This window comes from Neolamprologus multifasciatus, chromosome 3, assembly GCF_963576455.1.
Source record: "Neolamprologus multifasciatus chromosome 3, fNeoMul1.2, whole genome shotgun sequence".
NCBI lineage: Eukaryota > Metazoa > Chordata > Actinopteri > Cichliformes > Cichlidae > Neolamprologus > Neolamprologus multifasciatus.
In genome coordinates this window covers 34272058-34296995 of record NC_140441.1, presented here as the reverse complement: position 1 = coordinate 34296995, position 24938 = coordinate 34272058, and the positions used below count along the sequence as shown (strand labels likewise).

Genomic DNA, 24938 nt, shown 5'->3' with positions numbered 1-24938 from the left:
AGTGACTGTGTGAGTTTCTTTTATTTTGGTGAAAGCAGTTTGATCTCTGATCTCAACAACATGTTTCTGCAGTGAATGGAGGCTGTCAGCTCTTACATGTCACCACATGTTGGTTACACCCATCTTCAAAGTGCAGATCTGAAGGGAGGGAACGAGGAAACATGTGGTCAGAGAGGAGGTGCTGTGTTTAAGAGCAGGAAGAAGAGGGAGGGTTATCAGGCTGTGCTTCACTCCAGGAAGAGGAGCAGTTTGAGAGCGATACTGTGTGTTTAACCCTTTTTTATTTACTGCTCACATCAACTTTTAAGCTTGCTAACACTTTCTTCTATAGAAATAAACTTCAGTTTAGAAATGTCAGAGTTCTCACTGAAGTTAACAAACAGTCCTTCAGTTTTAGTCAATGCAGGAGGACAATGATCCTAAACATACAGATAAGGCAGCCACTGACATGATGCTTATGTTCCATTTAAGTTTATGTTCATTTCAATTGTTTCTCTCCCTCAAACACCATCAAAGGTGAGAGGGTGCAGCAGGTGTAGTAGTTGGTATATGAGAGTAAACAAATTAAAGGGTTTTCAAACACATTCATCTCCACAAAAATGTGATAAATGTTTGACAGGAATAAAAAGAAACTCTGATCCTTCTTTAAAAGTATTTTTCTGTTATTATGGTCGAGTTGATCACACAAAATCTTCTTGAGCAGGGACGTGGCTAAATACAGGTATGTGAGAACCAGTCAATATTAAGGTACATGTGTACATGCTTTGTACATGTGACCTGGAGATACTGGATATTAGAACTTGGTGATCTGTAGCAGCAGCTCACTAGTACAGGTTTCACAGGAGGAAGCTGGACCTGTAACCACAGAACTTCCAGTTGGATCAACAGTCACAGCAAGAATCAGCATCTGCACATTTATCATCAAGAGCAGCAGGGGGCGCTGTTACACACAGAGGCAGGTTCTCTCCCAAATGTGTCCAGAAGAAGAGCTGAGCAGCTTTTTCTGTGAGTCAAAGTATTTCTAACAAACTACAGCAGATCACAGAGCCTGTGTCAGCTCAGCTATCAGAATCAAACAGTGAAGCTGACCTGTGTAAGTCAGCAGGTCAGACAGTATGTTAATGAGGGGAAATCTACAAAGCAGTAATGAACTTTTCATAAACCACATTTAATACAAATCTATGATACGTCCATAAGTCTGCACAGTCTGAAACCTCCTCACATTTCAGCCCTCATTTCTCATCATATTGTAATCTACAGTTATTTATGGTTCAGTGAGTTTTGTTTGGAGTTTCCAGCTTTTGAGAGCATTATTTACATCACTGAAGTATTTATGATTCCCCTGGTATAAAAAAAGCTTCACAGTAAAATCTCATCTTTGTAACATTCACACTGAAACATGTTTACTATACTGCATGATAAAGACAGCTGAACACGACGTCCCCAGAAACATGTTTTATTATCAGAAACAGACAAAAAGAATCAGCTTTCCTGACCTACAGTTTGATGGTTCAAAAGCACGAAGGACAAAAAATGTAAAGAATTGAAATGTAAGAAATCTGTCCTCTCCTCATCCTTCCCACCACCCTCAGGGTGACCTTCATTTTCTTTGCTCTCTTTACCTTCATCATCCTCTTCATCGTCTTCTTGCTCACTGTCCACACACACACACACACACACACACACACACACACACCTCCACATGAATGAAGGAAACAGCACAGATATGAGCCTCTTCACCTGCTCACAGCCTCATACTGTTTTTAACATCAGAGGTCACTAAGGATCGCCATAACAACTGTAATAGGTCAAAGGTCAGAGTTGTTAAAGTGGTTAAATACATGAAATACTCAACAGTGTGTCAGAGAGCAGGGAGCAGCTATCAGTCTGAGTCATACACTGAGCAGTTTGGCAGCATTCATGGTTTTATTGACACAGTTATGATCAGTTTGAAGTGTTGCAGCATGTTCACTCCTGCTCTGCATGTTGTGCAGTTACTGATGTGTTAAACTGTGTGTGTGCAGGCTGTGGCTCTGTTTCACTTCCACAGTTCAACTACAGAGGGCGCTAAAAGGGTCCAGGTCATGTTAGTCTAAGTGCCTGAAAAGAAGTTCAGTTTCCTTCTTTTTAAGATATCCAGGCTGAACTTCACGACAACAATTCAAGCGTCTACCAATGAGAGTTCAGGATACTGTGATTGATCTACGACGGGGTGGTAAATACATCAGAGGGTGACCTCAAGTGTTTTTATGTTTAGTTAACAGAAAGAGTAGGAGTATAAGCCATGTTTGCTCAGCAGCAGCTTTATATTAAAGGTTGTAGCTTTAGTATTTTAGCTTTTATATAAACCCCTGTTTCACCCCCTGCTATGTGCCTATTGTGAAGAGGGAAGTTGTGACCACTAGAAGTATAGTAGTAGGTGGTCGGAGGAGGCTTTAGTGGAACTACAGGGTTGTTTTGAGGTGACAGACTGGGAGACACTCTGTGAGCCTCACGGTGAGGACACCAGTGGGCTTACTGAGTGTGTCACTCACTACATAACCTTCTGCACCAGCTCCATTGTCCCAGCACGGACACATTGCACCATTGCTGCCTCTCCTCCACCATTCACTTCTACTCGTGACCAGATTCAAAGACAAAGGAGAAGACTCCAGTCAAGCACGTCTGCTGGACCAGACCAGATGAGTCCTGTGTCCTCAAGGTCTGTCCCACCCAGCTTTGTGGAGTCTTTAATAAATTGTTCATGTTGAGTTTGCCATCTTCAGAAGTTTTATGATAACTCTGCGGTGGTTGGATGTATCAGTGTGTCATGGTCCGGGTGAGTGCAGGGTTTTTCCATAGAGCCGGTGTTTCCACCTCTGGGCGGAGTCATTGCATTACAGCCTGCAGTCCACACCTGTTGGCAATTAAGCTGCCAATTCTTAAGACCAGCGTCACCAGATCTTCAACTAACCTCTGTTAGTGTAGGCCGACACAGCTCTTGTGATATTGTTCACAGTGATATTCTCTGCTCACCTTGTGTTTCTCTGCCTGTAGTCATCCACCTGATCCCGATGCGCAAACTCTGACAATACTCACCTTCATTTGGACGCCAGTTTTCTCTGAAGCTCTTCCTCCACAGCTCCTGCTCACTTCTCCTCCCTGCCTCAGTTACCAGATACCACAGATCATCACCGGCTGGAACCAACACCGTCTCACTCGGACCACTTACCCCTCTCATGTCAGTCCTCCACCTACAATAAGTAACACAGTTCATGTCCATATTTGGTCTTTCCTGACCTGCAGAAAAACACCTTCTGAACTTCATCTCCTCTCGTTACAGTGACTCAAAAGTCTCCTGGTTTCATTCCCTCAGCCTGACTTCCCTTTTCCCCACATCACAGAATTCATATGTATATAGTTTCCTAGTACTTCATGTTTGTTGTACAGTTCATGTTTGCTAAACTACTTAGAATCTCACGTACATCATGGTTCACAGTTCATAGTCATATCATAGCTGTGATTCTCTGTTTGTAAATAACGTCTTGTTATCATGTTTACCAGTGACTCTGTTTGTATCTGCAATTGAGTCCGTTTGTCTGGTTTGGCCTCCGGCTGTGACACAGTGACGGTGATGAGGCTGAATACTGGGCTGTTATGTCACATGGTGCAAGCAGAATCATCTGCAGCTCAACGTAACACACAACAAATAAATGGATCTGGCTGTATGGGTACTTAATGATCAAGCTGGCAGTAATGTTGAGGTGTTTAGTAGACAGGAGGGTGGGAAGTGTGGGAGGAAATGACACACAGGACATAGTTTGAGGTAGATTCATACCCAGGCCCTGCAGTGAGGACTATAACCTTCACTACACTGGTCATCTGCTCAGCCAGGTTAACTATAACAACACTGTAAATTCAGTCTGACAGTGAGTTAGTGAGAGTTAATGACAGTGAGTCAAACCCACTCCCTCCTCCAACTATGACGGCCTAGACAGAGACTTTCTGCAAGCGTCTTTGAAGTTGGCAGACAGTGAAGGTGAAGGTGAGCATAACTGAGTTCTAGCGACTCGTTCTTACTTTAATAACTGGTAAATTTCACTGAAGTCCAAAACAACTCTCAAACCACCAGGAAGGAGACAACAGAAGTATTTATTTTTACCTTCATTGTAATTTCTTCCTTTGCCTAAGCTGGTGAGAGGTTGTTGTTGGCTATCAGGTAGAGGGATACAATATCTCTGGGTATCTCTGTTTAGCCTGCTGTTTTTGCAGGGATATATTGTTGGATTTATATTTTATTATTGTCATTTGTATTGGGAAATATCTAACCATATATGCTTAGAGGTGTATAATCAATTGTGTAGTGATAGGATATGTGATCCTTAGTGGTCTGCAACGACTTTGTGTGCATTCCAGAGTGTTCTGGCATTCACACCCACATCCTGGGAGCAGGAGAGGTCACACCTTCTGTTATTGTTTTATTGTAGGATAAACACATCTATACCTGTTTTAGTTTAAGTGCCTTTTGTTTAGATGAACCGCTGGACTTCCAGACCAGCAGGTTTAGGGAAGTCGGTTATGGGGTCATATTCTGACCCCCCCACCCCCCCACCCCATACACACACACACACACACACACACACACACACACACACACACACACACACACACACCTACATAACACACGGACGGCACTCTTTGTTCACATGTATACCTATGTAAGACGTCATGTGTTAATGAACCTTTGCATATTCATGTAGGGTTAGGGTTACGAGGGAGCGGACGAGAGCAACCGAGGTCAAGCGAAGGAACGGCGCTCGTCTCGTTCTCGCCCTCATGCAGTAACACAAAGAACTTTTGTGACTTGTGTCTTGCTTTTTGCTACGTAGTAGAATTGTCCTGAACGTTCCAGCAAATAGGTTTATGCTACAAACCTGTCATATATGTTTTCCTCTTCAGAGATTACAAAAGGGTTCACGTTCAAAGAAAGTCTTTAAATCCATTTTAAATTTCATGCCATTTGGCTAATTGTGCCATTTACTTTGAGTATTTTATATTAAATAATGTCAAAATGAGACAGCAAAAAAATAATTTGATTTCTAAACAAATTAATTAATATGCCTCTTTATTCCTAAGAAAACAGTCAGCTTTGAGATGTTGTTTATTTTTGTTTTTTAGATAGCACAGAAAGGAAACAGGAGGGTGTGAGGGGGAAATGACACAGGAAATGGTCGGATGCATCTAAAACAGTTGAAGGAGAAGATAAAAAGGAAACAACTCATTCAGTAACTTCAGTTTTCTGATGATCTGACAGAGTGAAGAGTCAGACGCTGTTCTTCTGAAGTTTAACAACTTTTCTGCATCAGAATGAAAATCCTCTATTTTCTCTTCTTCTGCTTCTTGTCAGGTGAGGACTAATGATCTTAATGTTGCTCTTTAATTTTAATTTTAACTAAGAACATACTCAACTTTATAAATCACCTTATGAAATAAATATATTTACTACAGTTGGACGTCTCAAGACCACTTTTACGTGGTCTCGGTCTCGCTGTCTCAGATCGACATAGTGGTCGGGAGATTTGGAGTCAACAGTATCCATGACACACAATGTCACGTTCGATATTGGCTGTGTCCCAATTCAGAGTCTGCAGCCTTAAAGTACGCAGCCTTAACGGTCCTCAAGGGCCACGTACTCAAAGACCACTAAGCCCGGAAGTGCGAGGCTTGTGAAATGGGACGGTCTAGCCTCCGTTGCACTGCCCAGGTTGCCTAGCAACCATGACACTAACAGCGGGAAAAGTTTCATACAGCTTTGTTTGACAGAAATGAAGGAGAAAATCCTTTGTTCATTTGTTTGTTTGTTTCTGCATGAGCTTTGATTTAACCCGTTAACCCTTTAAAACCGATCGGAGCGGGCATGCTCTTTTTTGCGTAACTATATTAAAATCCCGGTAGCACTGCAACCACATAAGCTAGCGCAATAATTTTTTTTGCATATGAAACCAGAGAAGTTGTACTTACATCTTATGCCATCAGCTTGTCCTAGGTCAGTTTCCTTCCACATATAGCTTTGCAAAAACTGCATAAAAACCACTTGCAGCAACACAAACATAATATTCCAGAAACACACTTTGCCGATCCCATCAGCTGTTCATAACACTTCCTATGTTGGAATAGACTTTCGCATGTCCACCATTACCTGCCCGAAACTGGAAGTGACGTCATTTTTGCGGAAATGTAGTTTTTTACCATCAGGGCCTTATGAGCCTATACTGGTGTTTTTAAAAGTTATCTTTGATTTTATGACTTTCTGTGTTGTTTCTGGGATGCTTAGGACTCATATTGCACTGCTGGAAATAGTTTATTTTGATGCATATGCTGCTTTTTGCAAATTTGCACTATAATATTTATTTTCGTTTTTCCTGCAGTATATAAAAATTGGTGTATTTCAAAAGTAAAACTATGAAGTAAATAAATTTCCTGTGGTGGGAAACTATTTTGTGCAACTTTTTTGTATTTACAGTTTTGAGGGATAAGCCTCTTAAATTTCTCTAAATATATGTTTTAAAAAAACAAAAACGATTTTCAATTTTTTTGTAGTTTATTGCACTTTTTTGTAATTTATGTAATTACTATGCACCTAATGCAGACATATTATTAACATTTGGGCTATAATGGTTATATTGATGTATAGCAACTTGAAATGCTCCCAAAAATGGCACTACAGCATGTAAAAATATAATATAAGCTCTGGCGGACTTGGTTCTATGGTAGGTCTTAAAGGGTTAATAAGTAGGGGAGACCGGGGATAGTTGTAACATTTTTGATATTTCTGTCTGTAAATTAGAGCTCTTTTAAGGTAGTGGATTCAAAATGTAATGCAAAGTATTTACATGTCTCGGCTATTAAATAGTGCAGCTATTTTCTCTGCAGCACAATTACCCATTGCATGGTATGGTCTCAAACACAAAGAGTGAAATGTTACAATTAACCCCATAGTCTGGGTTAGTTGTAACATATCCTGGAGTGAAATGTAACACAATGAAAAAAGGGTACTAACAAAACATTACCATGTAATCTTTGTTTATTCAACACATGGATGCACTTAGAGCCATTTATGTAGCTATGTGTGTGTGTGTGACAGAATGCAGAAATCTAGCTTTTGAACATATGTCAACCCCCCAAAAAAGACAAATTATGGAATTTTCTGCGACTGAATATTTTCATTAATTTCATTAATTTTCAGGCTCAGTGGGCATTATAACCTACAACTCTTGCACCAATTTTGAACATAACAATGAAGCTGAAAAAATGTAGTTGTTCACCAGCATCACAATTCCATTACTTTTTATCATGGCTTACCTTGGTGTGGTTCTCAAAGTGCTTCAGAAAGATGAGGAAATCTGTTTCTTGCACCCATCCTGATTTATTTCCACTACCAATACTTCTGGTCCATCTCTGACACAGTGGTCTGCATAATGTATGTGTGGGAACACAAACAGTGGAGGAATTGTGTTGCCAATGGCATTAACCGCATATACAAAAGCGACCAGTGAACCTCTCTCTGCTGATGTCGTTGCCCCAACTTGTTTAATATAAGTTAAAGTAATAGTGTGGTAAGTTTAACATCTGCATTATTGTTACAACTAACCCAGACTGTTGCTGTTACAACTGACCCAGACTCATATAGCCATGAACTAGCTAACATTACAGCCAACGGCTAAAACATTAGCACTAAAGACCTACACAGAATATATCCCCATAGACATACAAATAACATAATTTAAGTTTGATGAGTTTAACTGCAAAGCAGATAATGCTATTAGAAATTGAAATAAATAAGAAAAACTTACTTTTTGGCATACAAATGACTGTTTTTCGTGTTAAATTGTCTGTGTTTGACAAAATGTGCTGATTTTTCACATGTGATAGCAGAACTGAATTGGGCATGTACAGGATGAGTCACATCATTTGAAACTTAGCCCTGATTGGAGAAATTGGAAGTGTTACAACTGACCCATGTTACAACTATCCCCGGTCTCCCCTATCTGAGTCTGAGACCACGGGATTGTAAAACATGATTATTGGGCTTCATTTCTGTACTGAACAGTCATTTAAGATTAGCTAGTAAATAACAATTAGCTAATGTTGTTCATGAGACTAAAGTCATCTCACTTTGGTAATGTAAATATAATATGGCCAATATTAAAGTTATTATTTCAATCATTATTAGTTAGTACAGCAGTGAATGACTCTGTTTCAAATACTGAGCTGCAGTAAAGATTTAAGCTGCATTTATTTATATTATTTATATTTCCTGTCATCTTAAATCTTCACTCAAAGACAGGTTTCTTTGACAGTGTATATATAACTGTGTTATATACATAAGAGACAAATATTGTTCTTTTAATATGTTGGCATTAGTAAATTTGTCTCAGTGCTTACTTTAAATATTGATAAAATCATCACATTCTCTGTAAGATTAAGGTCGACTATTGAACGGCGTATAATTTAAAGTAAAGGCTTTAAAACCAAGTTAGTACAAACATCGCTAATGTCACATTACTTTCCCGACATGTGGCCAACAGGAATGTTTTATTGTTCTTCATTATTAAATATTTGCACATCAATAAGTGACATAATATTCAGTACTTACTTTTAAAAGTTTACTCTTCTACTGTTTTTTCCGGCAAAATTATCCACACCCACCGCCGCGCTATGCATTCTGGGATATGTTGGGCCACAAAGTCTACACCGCCACATCCTTGAAATTCAGGGAAATGAAAGACGCATTTGAGGGCCGCATTTCGAGCAGCCTTTGAATTGGGACAGCCTTCGTGGCGCCGACTCTCATATTCCGATATAAGACATCTATCGTCCCGATAACGATATAAATCACAACAATTTAACATTTTCTGTAAATTCTGTGAATCTCGGGCAGCTCGACTTGCTTGAAGTGTTTCCAGCTGGGTGTCGTGTACCTGGAGTCGAGTGTTTTAACGATGTATGAAACAATACGTTTTTAGACATGAGTTTTGACGGCTGCCGTTTTCTTTGTGAGTTTATTACACAGCGTGCTGCAGGGAAAAGGCTGTTCTAACATTAAGTATAAGGTTTATTTTTTAGCACCTGACGGCTTTTTTTTGCTTCTCATCCGTAAATACTCTGCATACTTTTTCACGTATATATATCATCCGATATATATCGTTATATCGAACAGCCCTATGCCGGGATATAGCATAATATCATTATGTGAAAAACAGAGAGGGTGAGAGACACGACAGTCAAGTGGAGCGTGCATCTGTCCTCGCAGTAAATAAGTGGGACAATAGACAGCGGTGAGGAGGGCTGTGCAAGTGCATCGCACAAACACATAAATATGCCTGAAACCGTAAACGAAGCAGCATCTGGCTGCAGTTTAAAGACTTTTTGTCTCGGTCTCGTCTCAACTTTGTCTTGATCTTGGTCTTGGTTCAGTCTTGACTACAAGTCTAATATTTACATACACTAAATAATGTTGTGATTATCCATCTTGTTTTAAATGTATTATTATTACTTTTCATCTGACAGGTCCAGCTGGGCTCGTCAAGGCAAAACATAATATTTGGTCTGCAGCTGAAGGATTTAATGGCACGCTTAACTGCAACTTATCTTTGTCTGGAAGCACAAAGTTCTTCTGTAAGGAAAAATGTGAGCGAGCAGAAGATATCCTCATTAAAACAGATGGAAGCACAGCTCAGAGTGGCAGATACAGCATGAAGTATAAAGATGGATCTCCAAGAAGAGGAATTGTGTTTTTAAGCTTCTCACAAATGATCAAGTCTGACGCAGGAATGTACAGGTGTGGTTTGGGAAGATCTTCTGCTCCAGATTCATACTTTGACTTTGAGGTCAGAGTTTCAAATGGTGAGTTTTTAGTAAAGCTGAGTGAAATTAAAAATGTGGAGACCCCCCCAGGTCTAATTTAGTAATGTGGACCACTTTTAGATCAACCTGTTCAATCAATAAATACAAGCACGTTTTACCTGTTATTCCACTTAAGTGTCCATGTTATATGGCATGTGACAACTGTACTAAGATAACGTTTTAGCACCTCAGTGTAAAGCCTACAATAATATTCAACGATTTATTGATTCAAATTTAGGCTCTGCTAAAACTGAGTTTTACACCACCTCCAACTATCAAAGTCTAAAGCAAAATCTTGCTTTTGTTCAGATTTTCTTTTCTCTATAACTGATTTTGAGCATCAGTATCATGGTTTATATCATGATTTAAAAAGATAAAATCTACTAATTTAATTCCTATGATGGAGAGTAACAGAAGAAATGTTTGACCTAAAAAGTTGATGATCTTCCAAGAGTGTCATCATGCTAAAAAGAAGTTAGTCACCTTTTTCATATACCAGGCTCATCTTCTAGCTGTGAGTCCTGAGAAATGCCTCAAAAAATAAGACAAATGAAACAAAAAAAACCCAAAAAACATTTGCAGTCACACCGGTGACCTTCAAGTGTCTATAACTCTGTTTTTCAAGTTCATAGTATGAAGGTAACGTTTTGCATGACTTCATTAAATATGCAACAAAAAGTTTTGATTCTCAGAGGATCAGGTAAGAATGTTTTTTTTCTGATTTTTCTGATTTATTATGAAATGATAACTGTGCTCATTTGATCCATGAAATATAATCATAATATAACAGTGTAAAAAATAACCCGACATACTTGTATGTTTTATGCTTGTGGGGTGTTTATAGAAGTGCCACACATGTGGCTGTGCGTTTCGGCACATAGTTCACCAACTTCTCATTAAGTCATAAGCACACAAACTCTCTCTCAGGTCTCCACCTTCAACATATATATAGGGAGAAACCTCAATGGTTAAATGACCACCACCTGTCCCTCCAGCCTCCTTGGCACTGCCCCCTTGAGCTCACTGCCCCACTCCTCCCCTGCAGCTGAGCCAGGGACCACACCTCCCCCACAAACTGGTTCAGTTCAGACTAATTAATGTTCTTCTTTTTCACAGATCTGGATAAAAACGTTGGTTTTTATCGCACACAAACTGAGGGAGAAAAGATGACATTGGTATGTTCCAACAACACATATGGACACAGGAAGTTCTTTTGTAAGAATGAGTGTAAGAATGAAGGGGAGATCCTCATTGACACAACTAATAACAAATCTGAGAGTGGCAGATACAGCATTGAACACAGACCAGGATCTGTGTACGGACTGTATGCAACCATCACACAGTCGTCCAAGTCAGACACAGGAAAGTACATCTGTGGTTATGGAAACCCTCTGTCTCCAGATTCATATGAGAATGAATATGTTCTTGTCATTGATGGTAAGTTTCTTTTCAAAATAGTAAAAAAACTTTTAACTTTTGGTGATTTTGAGGTGAGATTGTTGTTACTGCCAGAGATCAGCTGATGGTTGAGACATCAAATACAGGACAAATAATGTCCATGTTTTTTGTTGAAGTCTGGATGTCCAATCTCAGAGTATTAATTTCCTGTTGTGCTGATAAATTTATTCCTCTGTTCATTCACAAACATAAACCATATTTCTTATGAAGCTTTAAAAAACATACAGATATTTAAATATAGTAAGTTTCACAGTCATAATGTGCACTGATAATTTTTAATCAGAGCACATATTATATACAAAACAGGTTAAGTTTATGTGTGTTTAAGAAGTGTGAACCATTTTTTTAAAGTTGTGATGGTGGAGCTAAAATTGAGGGGAAAACATCATCATCATCATCATCATCATCATCATCTTTCACTAAAGCTGAGTGTTTCTACTCATGCAGGTGAAAACATATGTAGTGTGCTTTATATGAGATTTCCCAGTCTAATGTATAAAAGAATATCAGCTTATCCATCAGCTGATGTGATGAGACTGACACTGAACGTGACTTTGTGGTTTATCTGAAAAAGTAATAATGATGTAAAGAACAGGAAAGCAGGCAGCTGAGTGATTACAGATCTTCCCTATTGAACTTACACATAAGCTTCATGTTAATGCTGCATTTAGTGCTTCATACATGTTTGTATTTACCTGTATGATAATATGATTAGTTTTACTGCATTTGTCTGTATCGCTATTGATTTAGTATTTATATTTTTTGTGTTTGTTGTTCACAGATTCAAACCCTCCTGCTTCCACTGAGCAGACAGCAACAACACAGAGTGAAAGTGTCACTGCAGGAGTCTCTACACATTGTCCTGACTCCTCCTGGCTTCTGGTTGTGCGTGCGTCCTTGGATGGTGTTTTGCTGATGGCTGTTTTCCTCATGCTCTTCTACATTAGTAAGACAAGGAGGGACTTTGGACTGAACACCAGAGAAAATGACACAAACATGGAGGTGAGTTTGTGTCACTTGTTTTCTGTCTGTTGTTGCAGGTTTCAGTGAGTGTTGTTGATTCATGCTGTCAGTGGGACTTTCTCAGTGAAATGTAGTGAAAAGAGGTAATGTTACCTGTTATTACGGTTTCTTCAATAATATCCTTGTAGTGTTAGTCCAATAATCACACAACTGGTATTTTAACGCCAACTTTAATGGTCGCCTTCTTTTATTCAACCACACAAAAAAAACCGACCCTCCAAAACTTCTACTCCCCCTTCCCACCTGCGCATAACCATGCCCCCCTTCACTGGACACTTGTGCAGTGGGACAGATATATTACAGTTATATTGCAGTTACATATAACATACAACATATTTTTTTGGTCCTTTGAGGTTATTCCACAGCATCATAATTTCAGGATGTCATATCTAAAAGTGTGAAAGCCCCTTTAGTTCTGTTTCCTGACACTGTAGTACATGTAAGCTGCTCTGAAGCAAACCTGTTTAACTTCTTATGATATTTATAATGTTACTTTTTTTTTTTTTTGGTTTGTTTGTTTCGCTGGAATAAACTTTGTGCTTCTGTTTTTTTTAAAGTTCAATTTGCATTAAACTGTGATGTTGCATGAGTTTATTGTCTTTTTTTTTCATTTTCAGTTATCTGTAACACATGAGAACTGGGATCCAACCATCAAACACATAGAGTCCAAAAGCAACAGGACAAAACCCACTCTTTATTATGAAAGACCAAAATCTAACAAGTAAAAATGAATTTTGAGATTTGGGATTTCACAAATCGATTGCTATTTCCCAACTGTAACTGAAAAATGTTGTAAACATTTGGTTTTATTTCATTCATTGTTGTCTACTGTACGATTTATACATCTATGTGCTTACTTATGCCATGTATTTGAAATTACCGGTGTTTATTACAAGATACAACAAAATTAAACAGGTGTTGACGATGCAAAATGGTGTTCCTTAAATAAATTAGACAAATACAGAGTGTTGTACAATAATGAGTCTGTGCTGTTCAGGAAAACAAGAAACAATAAAACAAACAGTAGAAATACAATCGATACTTGCACCAGAAGCCTGATTAAGGGATGTCTAAATGCTATGTTGAATAATAATAACATCTTCCAGTGTGGTCAGAGTCAAAGACCAGTCATCTGTGATAAATATCTGCTAGCAGATAATTATCTAACTTTGCTTCTTGAGATTTGTTGTTTGTTTTGCATTCCAGTAATCTGATCAAGCACCTCGACTGGAGAATTACAGAATAGACCCTGTGTATGAGAAAATGCTAACTTCCTGGTTTGAGACCGGATGTGGGGTTGTACATTTCCGGTTGCTTTACTTTGCGGTCAATCGCTACTGCAAAGATATTCTCCAAAATCATGTCCAAAACTCAAAAATGGAAAGATTGCGTTAAGTTACAAAGAGCAGAAGGTGGGAACACTCACCACTGTTGTGTCATAAAAATCTAATGATCAACTTTGACGTTTAAAGAGTTTAGATCGATCAGTTGTTTACATCACTCAACACAAGCAGAACTGCAGCAGAAGACACATCGTCCACATTCAGAAGCACATCTCTGTATAGTGACTGGTCTTATGATTTAAACAGGCAAATGTTCAGCATTCAAACTACAGGTGAACAATAGTCAAACCAGATGTTTCCCCCATTTTGTTGATATCAGCTAGTCAAGTACACACCTACACAGCATGTTAACAAACTGTGAAAAAAAGCCACACAAAAATGTATTTTTTTTTACGTCACATTGTGTCCTGCGTCCTGATCGCTGCAGACGATCTCCTCCGTCTCTCCTGTACAGTACAGAATCGCTGCATCGATCACTAGCAGTGTGACTCTGAAGTGCAGTGCTGTATGTCCACGATGTCCACAAAACGTTTTGCACTGTCAAACAATAAAATTGGCTACTTGATTTCACTTATCGCTGGTTATTTTTAGAACATAACACCTGCAATAAACGAGGGACAGCTGAGAAATATAACATTTGAATCCCTTTTCTCTTTTGCTCTGAGGCGCGGGGGAAAAAATATCAACAAGTCGATGAACATCATTTACAGATATATTGGGTAAATGCCCGAGACATCTATAGAAATGTAAATCGCCGCTTGATTCATTCATTTGCTTAACTTGTTTTGGACGTAAACAAGGCGCGAATAGGACACCGGAAACAAAGCTCCCCACAGGAGTTTCCACACTGGAAGTAGCATATGCTAACGTGCACATAGTCTATTTCCCATGTTGGGTTTTACATGTGAAACACTTTGCACTGAAATTGATGGAAAATACAACAAGGTTTCTTCAACCTGACAAAATGTTAGACATAATAGTGTCTAATGAATGTATCTGGGGACTTTGAGTAAAAATGTGCCTGTTGTTCTTATGAACCCTGTGTCTCAAATGTTTAGTCAGTTTCATTTTCATGTTTGTTTTCCTTTTGTCCCTCTCAAGTTTATGCATCTTAGTCTCTGCCTCAGTGTCTGTTTCCTGTCTTATTTTTGCCCTTTGTGCGTTTAAACCCTTAGTTAGGAGTAAATGTGGATTTTCTGTGGCAAACATGAATGTCAGTTTCTCGGTTTATGAAGGTCACCTTTAACTATGACAGTGCTGAGATACGGACCTCCTGTGAAGTTGTCACCATACTAGTGATGAGCAAAGCGAGACTTCGTGAAACATTTGAAGTCTTTGTGCTTGTATTGATGATTCCAAACAATCTGAAACCATCTCCACAGTGGCACCTGCTGGACAATTTGGCTATTGTCACGTCCTGATCATATTCTGTGAAATGGTGACACAGACAAGTTCTGCACAACTTCAAACAAAACCACTTATTATATCAGACTATCAATATCTTCGATCAATACATGTTTTGGAGAAATCTTCCAAAACAATTTGGGTAATTAGTGGTACGGTAGAGTACTAAGGTCACATTAATGAAAGGAAGGAGATTTACCTCAAAATAGTATTTTGAGAGAAGTCGAAATGTGGAGATTCCAGTTGTTGTTTCAAGCCAGACAAATGCCACAGCAGCTATACCCTCACAAAATGCCTCAGGAGAAACAAATCAATCAGCTGGCTTACCTTGTCTTGTGATACAACATGCATCCTCTTCATTGCACAAGGGTGTAAACATCGATATCCTTGCTTCTGTCCATTGCCAGACATTTCATTTTATACAAATCCAGCCAACAAGTTTGTGTGTTTGTTCCCTTCTGATCTGATGCAGCTTTCTGCACCACCACAGTGGCCTTATAACTTTCACCACACTGTTTATGTGCTAAAAGAGAAATAATTTTAATAAATACCAATTCTGAAGTAGAATTTCACTAACTCATCTACACAAGTCATTTAGTAGACTGTATATAAGCCATAAGAGTTTTGTCTACAAACAACTGTTAACTCCACATTTCCACTTCAAAAAAATATATAAATCAGTAATATATGTTTTTATTTATGTGGCCTCTAATAATTTCCGTTTTATATATTAATCACAGTGAAAGTGTGTGTGTGTCCTCCCATGCTTAAAAGTCTGGGCGCTTAAGTTAATTTGCCAAGTTTGAATTAGCAACTAAGGAAGAACAAACTTGGAGTACTTGATGTTGAGAAACAGCTCTTGTCTTTTGTGGCTCACTTTGTTGCTGCTGCAGCAGTGGCTGTGATATGAACTCTGCCTCATGTGTTCAGAGAGCTGCACACTTCACCAAACTTGAAGGAGCTATGTATGTGTGCTTTGCTTTCATATGTGTTTCCACCTCTGGCCACCAGGTGGTGCTCTTTTGTGTTTTCTTTTCAGCTGAGTTGTGTTATAGGTCCCGTTAGTGAGGAGACAAACAGATATTTCAAATTTAAACCATTTAAACTGGCTCAAATAAAAGACCTCTTTAGTAACTTGGCTCCAAACAGACACTGACAGCAGAGAAGAAAACTGTTCACAGCTTTAAAAACAAACAGTACTGGAATCCACCTGCTGGAGGCGCTGTGAGCTCACTGGACCCAATCAAACAGATTAAAATACTCCTGTGTACTTTCCTCTTTCTTCAATCCTCAGCATTTGAGATTATTATTTTTATCCTACTCTCATTTTCAAAGATGCTTTTTGCATTTATTTACAGATTTTAATTATTCCTGTTAAATGAATCCAAACAGTCACTTTTAAATACACTCTAAGAAATAAACTGTTGTATTTACTCCACCCAGTTATGTCAACCGGTTCCACACAACTGGGTTAGTGAAATATAAAATGTATGTTACTTTTAATTTGAACAAGAAATTTTAAGTACATCTGATAAATCTACTCAACCAAAACAAGCTCTACTGAAACTATAGGATTAAATCATTTTAACAGAATTGCAACTTACTCTATATTAGTTTGTAAATTAAATAAATCTAGTTTGTTAATTAACCTAACTTTAATAACACTTGGTGTGTATGCTACACACATATATACACGGGAGAAGTAAACATACACTGACAGAATATGCAAGAAGTCAAGAAGAATTCAACTGTTTTCATCTTGATTCTTTTGTCTTCACTTTTCCGTTTCTGTTACATTTCATCAGTCTTTTTTAACACGGAATAAAAACCAAATCTCAGATTGTAAAACTGTTTCTGTTCAGTCAAGAAACACAGACTGGAGGTCATCTGTAAGTCAGACAGTTTTTATTGATTATGAACTGAAGAGAGACGTCTCCATAGCGTCCAGTTAGCCATAAGCTGCTCTTCTTGTATCAGCAGTACTAGAAGCTACATTTGGATCAACACAGACTAATAAATGGATCCAGAACCATCCAGATCAGTTGTTGAGAAAACTGGTCACACAGTGGTGATATTGCTTTTCTCCAGGAACTAATTGTAGTGAAATGTTACTTAATTTGCATAACAAGAGAGAGACACAAACATATAGTTATGCAATGTAAAAAATTAAAGACGCCAAAACACAAAATATTTAAAGCCTGCAGCTCTCCTCATCTCAAAGTCTAACCAACAACGTCTAAAATGTCTAAATTATATGTTCCAAAGATTTCATCCATCAGTCTAAGCATGATTAAAATGTGTATAATGCAACAAATTTAGTAATAGATGATAGTAATGCAACAGATTTAAAAATACAGTTCCTCTTTCCTCAGCACTAAAAGTCCTGTGGGTATTTAAACTGTAGTATATAAGTAAAAACTGACATCTGCTCTTAAAAAAGGCACCAAAGACAATAAGATGATAAAAAAATTTTTTCAGGAGAATCAGTCTAATCCAACATCTCTGGACTGAAAAACAAACTAATATATGTACGAGACAGTATACCTGATATACTAAGTAAGAAAAAGTATGAAACACCAATGTGAGAATATTTCTCTGCACAGTAAGTTCATTATTCTGAGTGAGCACAGAGGTGGATACTAGAGTCAGGCTTCACCCTAAACCCAGCATATACAGGTTCAGTGAAGGTGGTGTTGAAGGTGTGCAGGTGAATCAGTTTATCAGAGGAGACACTGTAGAAGGACACAGTTCCTGCAGAACAATCCACATACACTGCTACTTTGTGAGACAGAGGTGAGGAGAGACAAGGGATGGCTCTTAAATCAAATTTGTGACTTACATAGTAACCCTTATCATCACTGCAGTTGAGACTCCAGGATTGGTAAGTCCTTCCAAACCTGCTTTCATCCTCTTCTCCTTTCCGTCTGATTCCTCCATAAACTACAGCAACATGAACATCTCCTCTCCACTCAACCTCCCAGTAACAGCGACCAGTCAGACTGTTAGTACACAGCAGCTGAGGCCAGTGATTAAACCTATGATCATGATCAGGATACAGCTGACCTTCTTCCACATGTGTCACCTCCTTCGTGTTTTCAGACAGTTTGAGGTTTCTGTGTGCTGTGTTTGGATCCAGCGTCAGATCACATAAATCTAAAGGGAACCGTGACAAAAAATATAGAACAGTACAAGATAGTGTGAATGCAGCTCATAAATCAAAAATACTTACATTTCCTTAGACCTGGTCTCATCCACTGGACTCCTTGAGGCTCCACACTGAAATGAGCACATTATCTTTTAGTATGCAGACATGGCCTTTATATTCTCTGATTCATCTTTTCTAGAGAAATAACCTTGTGTTTTATTTTATCTCTTAATAAAGTCAAACCGATAATATGGTTCTAAGGTTTGATGTATCAAAGCACAATTAAAAAATAAAAGAAATCATCTGGTCCGTACCAGGTTCTTAAATTACCTAAATACAACCTGACAGTGAAGTGTATTAGACATTTAAAAAGGTCAAAATCATGTATAAAAATCTGTGTGCACACAGTGCACAGGAATTGAATGACTTAAGAGGAATCGCTTTATGAAGAATTCTAACTTTTCACATGACTGTATCAGTTCTGCATGAAATAACAAATATTTACTTCACTTTTATTTGGCACCAGAAAAGTCGAGATCAGTAGTTCTGCATTTATTGGCATAAAGGCACACAGTAAGCTCCAGACTGAGAATAAGTCTGGGGAACCCAATCTGACCCAAAACATTGGAAAGGGGTGACAATGAATCTGGTACGGAGGGGGACAATGAAACAAAAGTGTTACAGTTATCTTCTCAACCAGGTGAACTAAAACTAAAACTTCCGGTATGATGGCGCCTGTGTTTGGCTCTGCCGCTGCCGGGTGCAGTTTGTCGCGCTCTACTGCTGTTGTGTTATTTTTTTCTGCTCTACTGTTCTCACTCAGTTTTAATGATGTATTTGCTGCTCTGGTGTATGATCGCCTGGCTTTGCTATCCATCCGATCCTCTATCATGCCACACGATGTCTCGTCATCCTCTGGCATTTTCCACCCTCCTCCATTAGCTGGATCCTCGTCAGGCGATTTCGGTGGTCCCTCTAGACCACGGAGAAGGTGAGGCAGAAGAGGAGGTTTTCAGGTAAAGCTCAGGCTTTACTGGCGGCGTGGTTTGGCTGGTAAGCGATGTCGAGCGTGCGTTGTCTCTTGTGTTTAGAAAAGCCCCGTGGAGGGGGGACTTGGTTTCCACGGCCTTGTTTGGATAGGCTGGGCCCGGTTCTTTGAGACTATGCCACCTTAGGAGGGTTTATCCAGACTCTTCTGCGGGCTGGCTTTTTCTTCCCTCGGTGAGTGGATTCTACGAGTGTGACGGCTCGAACCCTGTGTATTTACGTCCCTTAACTCGAGCCTCTGCAAATAACGAGGCTTCTAGCTCACTGAATGTGGTGCTTTTTAACGCTCGATCTCTGTCTAATAAATCATCCTTGTTGAATGATTTTATATTATCTAAAAAACAGGATTTTTAATTCCTGACTGAGACCTGGCAGCGGGATGTAGACTACTCGTCACTTATTGAACTCTGCCCGGATGGCTATACTTTTATTACCCAGCCTCGGTTATCTGGTCGGGGTGGTGGGCTTGCCGTGGCTTTCCAGGACCGTTTCTCCTGCCGTTCCGTGAAAATTGGGCATTTTTGTTTGTTTCAGCTGCAATTGCTTAAAATTGGTAACAAGGATCCTTTCTACTGTGCTGTGTTGTATCGTCCACCTGGATATAACAGGTTATTTGTATCGGAGCTCAGTGACTTCTTATCTGCTTCTATGAAGCTGTCTAGAGTGCTTATAGTTGGGGACTTTAACATACACGTTGATGATGACTCCGACCTATTCGCCAGAGACTTTATGAACATTATGGATTCTTTTCATTTGACTCAGCATTTGTCCGGTCCTACACACAGCAAAGCTCACACACTGGACCTTGTTTTTACTTTGGGTTTAAATATTGATTTTATTTGCTCTGAGGACATTTTTATTTCTGATCACTATGTTATTGTTTTTAATTTGTCTTTTAATGAGCCTTTGTCCCCCGTTAGACGGTTGGTTAGCTCTCGTATCTTAAACTCCTCCACAGCGGAGAAATTTGTAGATGCTTTTAACTTACAGCTATCTCCTCAAAATGGTGTTGATTTCTCAACCAGTCTTTTTATTAATTATTGCCTTTCTATTTTAGATGAAATTTGTCTGCTTAAGACGAGGAGTGTTTCAGCCTCCAAATCTCCTCCTTGGCTAAATGACAGTATTCGTTGTCTAAAACGTGATTGTCGTAAAGCGGAGCGCAGGTGGAGGAAAACTCATCTAAATGTTCACCTCCTCTATCTTAAGGACCTTTTAGCTTATTTTAATAATGCGATCAGAGATGCGAGGGCTGCCCATTTCTCACACTTGGTTACAAAGAGCAGAGGCAAACCTAAGGTGCTATTCAACACCATTAGTGACATTGTTACTCCTGCTCTGCCTGCGGCCCCTATTTTTTCTAACAAGGACTGTGAAAAATTTCTTTCTTTTCTGCTTGAAAAAATTCATAATGTGAGAATGAATTTTTCACATTCAGCACCTGTTATTTTGATCTCTACCCCATCTCGGCCTATTATCTTGGATACTTTCTCTCCTGTTTCACTACCTGAGCTGGTAAAACTTGTGAATTCAGTGAAAACATCCTCCTATTCATTTGACATTGTACTTGCATCATTATTCAAAAATGTCTTCCAGTCTATTGGCCCATGTGTGCTCACTTTAATCAGCTCTTCACTGGCATCTGGTATAGTTCCGGTTTATTTTAAAAATGCTGCTATTGTCCCACTTTTAAAAAAACCTCAGCTTGACCCCTCTCTTTGGAGCAGCTACAGACCTATCTCTAAGTTACCATTAATTGCTAAGCTTCTAGAAAAGGTTGTGGCTAAGCAACTTATGGCAGCTCTAGATAAACATGGCATTTACGATAAGTTTCAGTCCGGTTTTCGTTGATTTCACTCCATAGAGACAGCTCTACTTAGGGTCTCTAGTGATATCTTGATGAATAATGATGCAGGATAATGCTCTGTTCTACTTATGTTGGACCTCACATCAGTTTCGACACAGTTCACCACCACATCCTCCTCGAAAGGCTTAAACATTGGGTTGGGGTATCGGGTACTGCCTTGGAGTGGTTCTCCTCATATCTCCATCACCGATCCTTTTCTGTGGCAGTCTCCGATTTTAGGTCATCCTCTACCTCCCTTACTTATGGTGTCCCTCAAGGTTCGGTTTTGGGGCCTTTATTGTTCTTAATGTATCTTCTCCCCCTCCAGCATACAATGGTCTCTTTTGAGGACATTTCTTATCACTGTTATGCTGATGATATCCAGTTGTACATTTCTTTTAAGCCCGAGGATTTTTCTAAGCTTCAGTGTCTGAATGATTGCTTAGATTTGATCAAATGTTGGATGGCTGCAAATTTCCTCCAACTCAACGAGGGGAAAACTGAAGTCCTCGTATGCACCCCTGATAGATTTTTATCGCAGATAGTGAAAGCCCTTGGTCCTCTCTCACTCTATGTTAAATCCTCTATCAGGAATTTAGGTGTCACCTTTGACTCAACTCTCACATTGGATGGGCATGTGAAATCTCTGGTTCGGTCTTGTTTTTATCATTTAAGAAATGTGGCTAAGCTAAGCCTGATTTTATCCCACTCTGAACTGGAGATTGCTATACATGCATTTATTTCCTCACACTTGGATTATTGTAATTCGCTGTTTATGTGTATTAGCAAAGGTTCTCTGGATTGTCTGCAGGTTGTGCAAAACGCTGCAGCTAGGCTTTTGACAAAATCCTCCAAGTACTCACATGTGACACCGTTATTATCTCAGTTACACTGGCTTCCTGTTAAATTTAGAGTCAATTTTAAGATCCTGGTCTTGACTTACAGAGCTGTGCACGGACTGGCACCAGCCTACATCTTTGATCTGCTACAGCCCTATGTCCCCAGCAGGTCCTTGAGGTCATTGGTATTTTTTATTTGCTATAAAAAATATTAAGAGGAGGACTAAGGGTGGCGGAGCTTTTGCCACTGTGGGCCCTAGACTGTGGAACAATGAACAATGTGCTTCAAATACTATTTTCTCTCTGTTAAAATGTGCGAGGAGGTTTCAGTTGCTTAGTTATTCATTGCAAAACAAAACAAATAAATACACAGAACAAAATATTTTGAGAAAAGACTGCTGTGTTCATTCTTATAATGACAAAGGCTTTAGGCTTATTGCGTATGAGTCTGTATCTGCCTTTCACATTGTTGTTCCAGCATTGATAAGTAATAACCTCAAAGTCTGGTTGGCTTTCAAGGTTTCTGGGAGTTTGTGACATCTGGTTTGTCCTTCACACTGGCAAACAAAGCTAGAAGCTGGTGAAGAATTAGCTTTTGTTTTCAGTTTATTCAAAAATAAATATTTGAAAACATTTATTAACTATTGTGAGCTAATTCTGAGCAGTCACAACAAAATTTTCATATTGTCTAATACCTTTCTAAATCTGAGCAAACATGTCATCCTGTGCAACCTCTAACCTCAGTCTGAGTCTTTCTCCTGTTGTTTATGAGATGTTTCCACCAGAAGTGTCAGTGGAAATAACGGAGCAGGAGGGAAATCTTTGTGGGTAATTCATCATCATGTAAATATGATGATGATATTGTGTGTTCAAATTCAGCTGTCTAAGTGTGCGGTGAGTTCATTGAGAGCTTGTATTCCTGTGTATAAATTGTCTTTGTTTCACTCTGCTCGTTGTTGCCCCCTCCCTCTTGGTGCATGTAATCTCTGTTAGCCTGTTTGGTATTAAGTCAAGTTGTTCCTGTTATTGTTTTTGTTTTGTAGCTTCGGTTATTTCCAGCCTCAATAGAGCTACTGAGTCCTGCATGCAGAGTCCACTCTTTGTTTGAGGATGAAGTCACTTGATGCTGTGGATCACATTTTTAGAAACATTTTGATAACATCTGCAGAAAAAAACTAGAAGAGAGAAGTTAGTCTTTTGACTTTTTGAGGTACCTTGTGTACTAAGGTACTCATTTACTAAATAGAAGACATCCTGGGATTTCCACTGATATTTCATGTGTTTGGGTGGCCTCTTTTAGCTCCAAAGAGGAAGGAAAACAATAAAAAGTTCAATGAGAAGATTCTTTTTTTCTCGATTCTCAGGAGGCTATGACAGCAAACATTCCAATTAAGTCAATATTTATTTAATTACACTTTGAATCTGAGTACTTAATTGAATTGAGAGCATGTATTATTCTTCCCAATCACAATTAAAAATAAAATGTTCCTGAACAGATGACTTGTTCATGAAAATGGGAATCGTGGCGCCTCACCTGACTAAAAACAGGGAGGTAAGGCTGTGACTGTGAGGAGCATAAAGTGAGGACAAAGGGAACGCAGCAGGAAGCAGCAAAATTAAACTATAAACCCTGGATCACAGACCCAGAACCATAACAAAGGCACCTGTCAGAACTGGGGTTAAACACATCAAAACCTCACTTAGCCATGGTCATGTGATGTTGGTGTTTTGAGCCACACTTTAAAGCAGTGTTTTAAAACATCTGCATCTAGGAAGATTTATACAGTCTTGAAAAGTCAGTATCGAGGGTCCAATCCTTATCTATTTGTTACATTCTCCTTCAAGCTGTGTATCCTTCCTCGTGTTTTAACTGTGATTGGTTCTGAGTCATTCACCCACACAGCTGCCCACTTAACTGGTCATACAGACTGTTTTACTGGCAATCAGGTCAGTGGTTACCTTACAATATCCTGGAGAAAAAATAGTTTCAGCTTTATTTCCTCTTTTCCTACCAGAGTATTTCCAGTTTCACATGTGGATCCTCCCTTTGATCAGACAAAAGCTTCATTCCAGAGTCTCCTGGGTGATTATAGCTCAAGTCCAACTCTTTCAAATAGGAGGGATTGGAGCGCCGAGCTGTGGCCAGAGCGGTGAAGCCTGTTCCTGTGATCTGACAGCCTGACAGCCTTCAAACACATCAACATGTCACATCATTGTAAGGAACTGCTCTGAATTTGATGATGTACATGCAGTCGAACTAACAGATTCTGATTTCAGTTAAAGTTGTTAAAAAAACAAACAAACTGGCTTTTCTTCACTCAGTTTTAAAAAAGAACAAAACACATTGACTTTCTGCCTTTTTTGCTATGATGGACAATCATAAATAAAGTCATATTTTTCTGATTTATGAAATGTGTGTTTTTCACTTTCTACTCTACTGTTCTCTTTCAGAGCTTACACCACAACAGAAACAACATCTTAAAATCTATAAAATAATGACAGTTGTGAAATATCCAAATCTCCTGAAACAAAGCGTCAGCTAACCTGAGAGTTTCCAGCATACAGTGTGGACTCCCAAGTCCAACACAAAGCAGCTCCAATCCTGAGTCCTGAAGGTTGTTGTTACTCATGTCCAGCTCTCTCAGTCTGGAGGACTGAGAACTTAGAATTGAGGAAAGAGCTTCACAGGTTTTCTCTGTGAGGTTACAGCCACCCAACCTAGAAAGACATGAATATAAGTGAACTTTCCAACCTTTTCAAATAAACACTTTAACCCTCTCAGGCTCAAATTAAATTTTTGTTGCTAATGCACAAAAGAATACCTGCAGTGGTACTTCTGAGTAAAAAAAAACTTTTATACATATAAAATATGTATGTGGGGTAATCAGGTTGTTAGCTTTTAACTGTTGCAAATCTGCAACGCCTGCCTTGAGAGGGTTAAAGCAATC

At 39.0% G+C, this 24938-nt stretch overlaps 3 protein-coding genes across 4 annotated transcripts in view; 2 read left to right on the top strand and 1 right to left on the bottom strand.

Annotated features, from left to right (window-relative positions):
- The first annotated feature begins 5143 nt into the window (after positions 1–5143).
- LOC146522732 (polymeric immunoglobulin receptor-like) lies at positions 5144–13289 on the top strand. Its single transcript, XM_085153563.1, has 5 exons — positions 5144–5386; positions 9550–9885; positions 11002–11322; positions 12125–12345; positions 12984–13289. The coding sequence occupies exons 1-5, from the start codon at positions 5347–5349 to the stop codon at positions 13089–13091; spliced, it is 1026 nt and encodes a 341-aa protein (XP_085009689.1). The 5' UTR covers positions 5144–5346; the 3' UTR covers positions 13092–13289.
- A 3842-nt stretch (positions 13290–17131) lies between these two features.
- Positions 17132–24938, bottom strand: part of LOC146522728 (protein NLRC3-like) — a 50392-nt gene continuing 42585 nt past the window's right edge. For both annotated transcript variants that reach the window (XM_085153490.1, XM_085153489.1), the window contains 4 exons: positions 24535–24708; positions 24003–24176; positions 18343–18389; positions 17132–18266 (listed from right to left, as the gene is read on the bottom strand). In XM_085153490.1, coding sequence (XP_085009616.1) covers positions 17725–18266; positions 18343–18389; positions 24003–24176; positions 24535–24708 — 937 coding nt within the window. In that variant the 3' untranslated portion in view covers positions 17132–17724. The remainder of the gene's footprint in view (positions 18267–18342; positions 18390–24002; positions 24177–24534; positions 24709–24938) is intronic.
- Positions 18861–22167, top strand: LOC146522731 (uncharacterized). The gene has a single exon (XM_085153549.1). The coding sequence runs from the start codon at positions 19954–19956 to the stop codon at positions 21154–21156; it is 1203 nt and encodes a 400-aa protein (XP_085009675.1). The 5' UTR covers positions 18861–19953; the 3' UTR covers positions 21157–22167.

Excerpts from the sequence above, each read along its gene's own strand:
- LOC146522732 (XM_085153563.1), top strand. The coding sequence starts at position 5,347 with ATGAAAATCCTCTATTTTCTCTTCTTCTGCTTCTTGTCAG. Across the intron at positions 5,387-9,549 it reads CTTCTTCTGCTTCTTGTCAG|GTCCAGCTGGGCTCGTCAAG; the intron begins GTGAGGACTAAT and ends TTCATCTGACAG. Across the intron at positions 11,323-12,124 it reads ATATGTTCTTGTCATTGATG|ATTCAAACCCTCCTGCTTCC; the intron begins GTAAGTTTCTTT and ends TGTTGTTCACAG.
- LOC146522731 (XM_085153549.1), top strand. The coding sequence starts at position 19,954 with ATGAAGCTGTCTAGAGTGCTTATAGTTGGGGACTTTAACATACACGTT.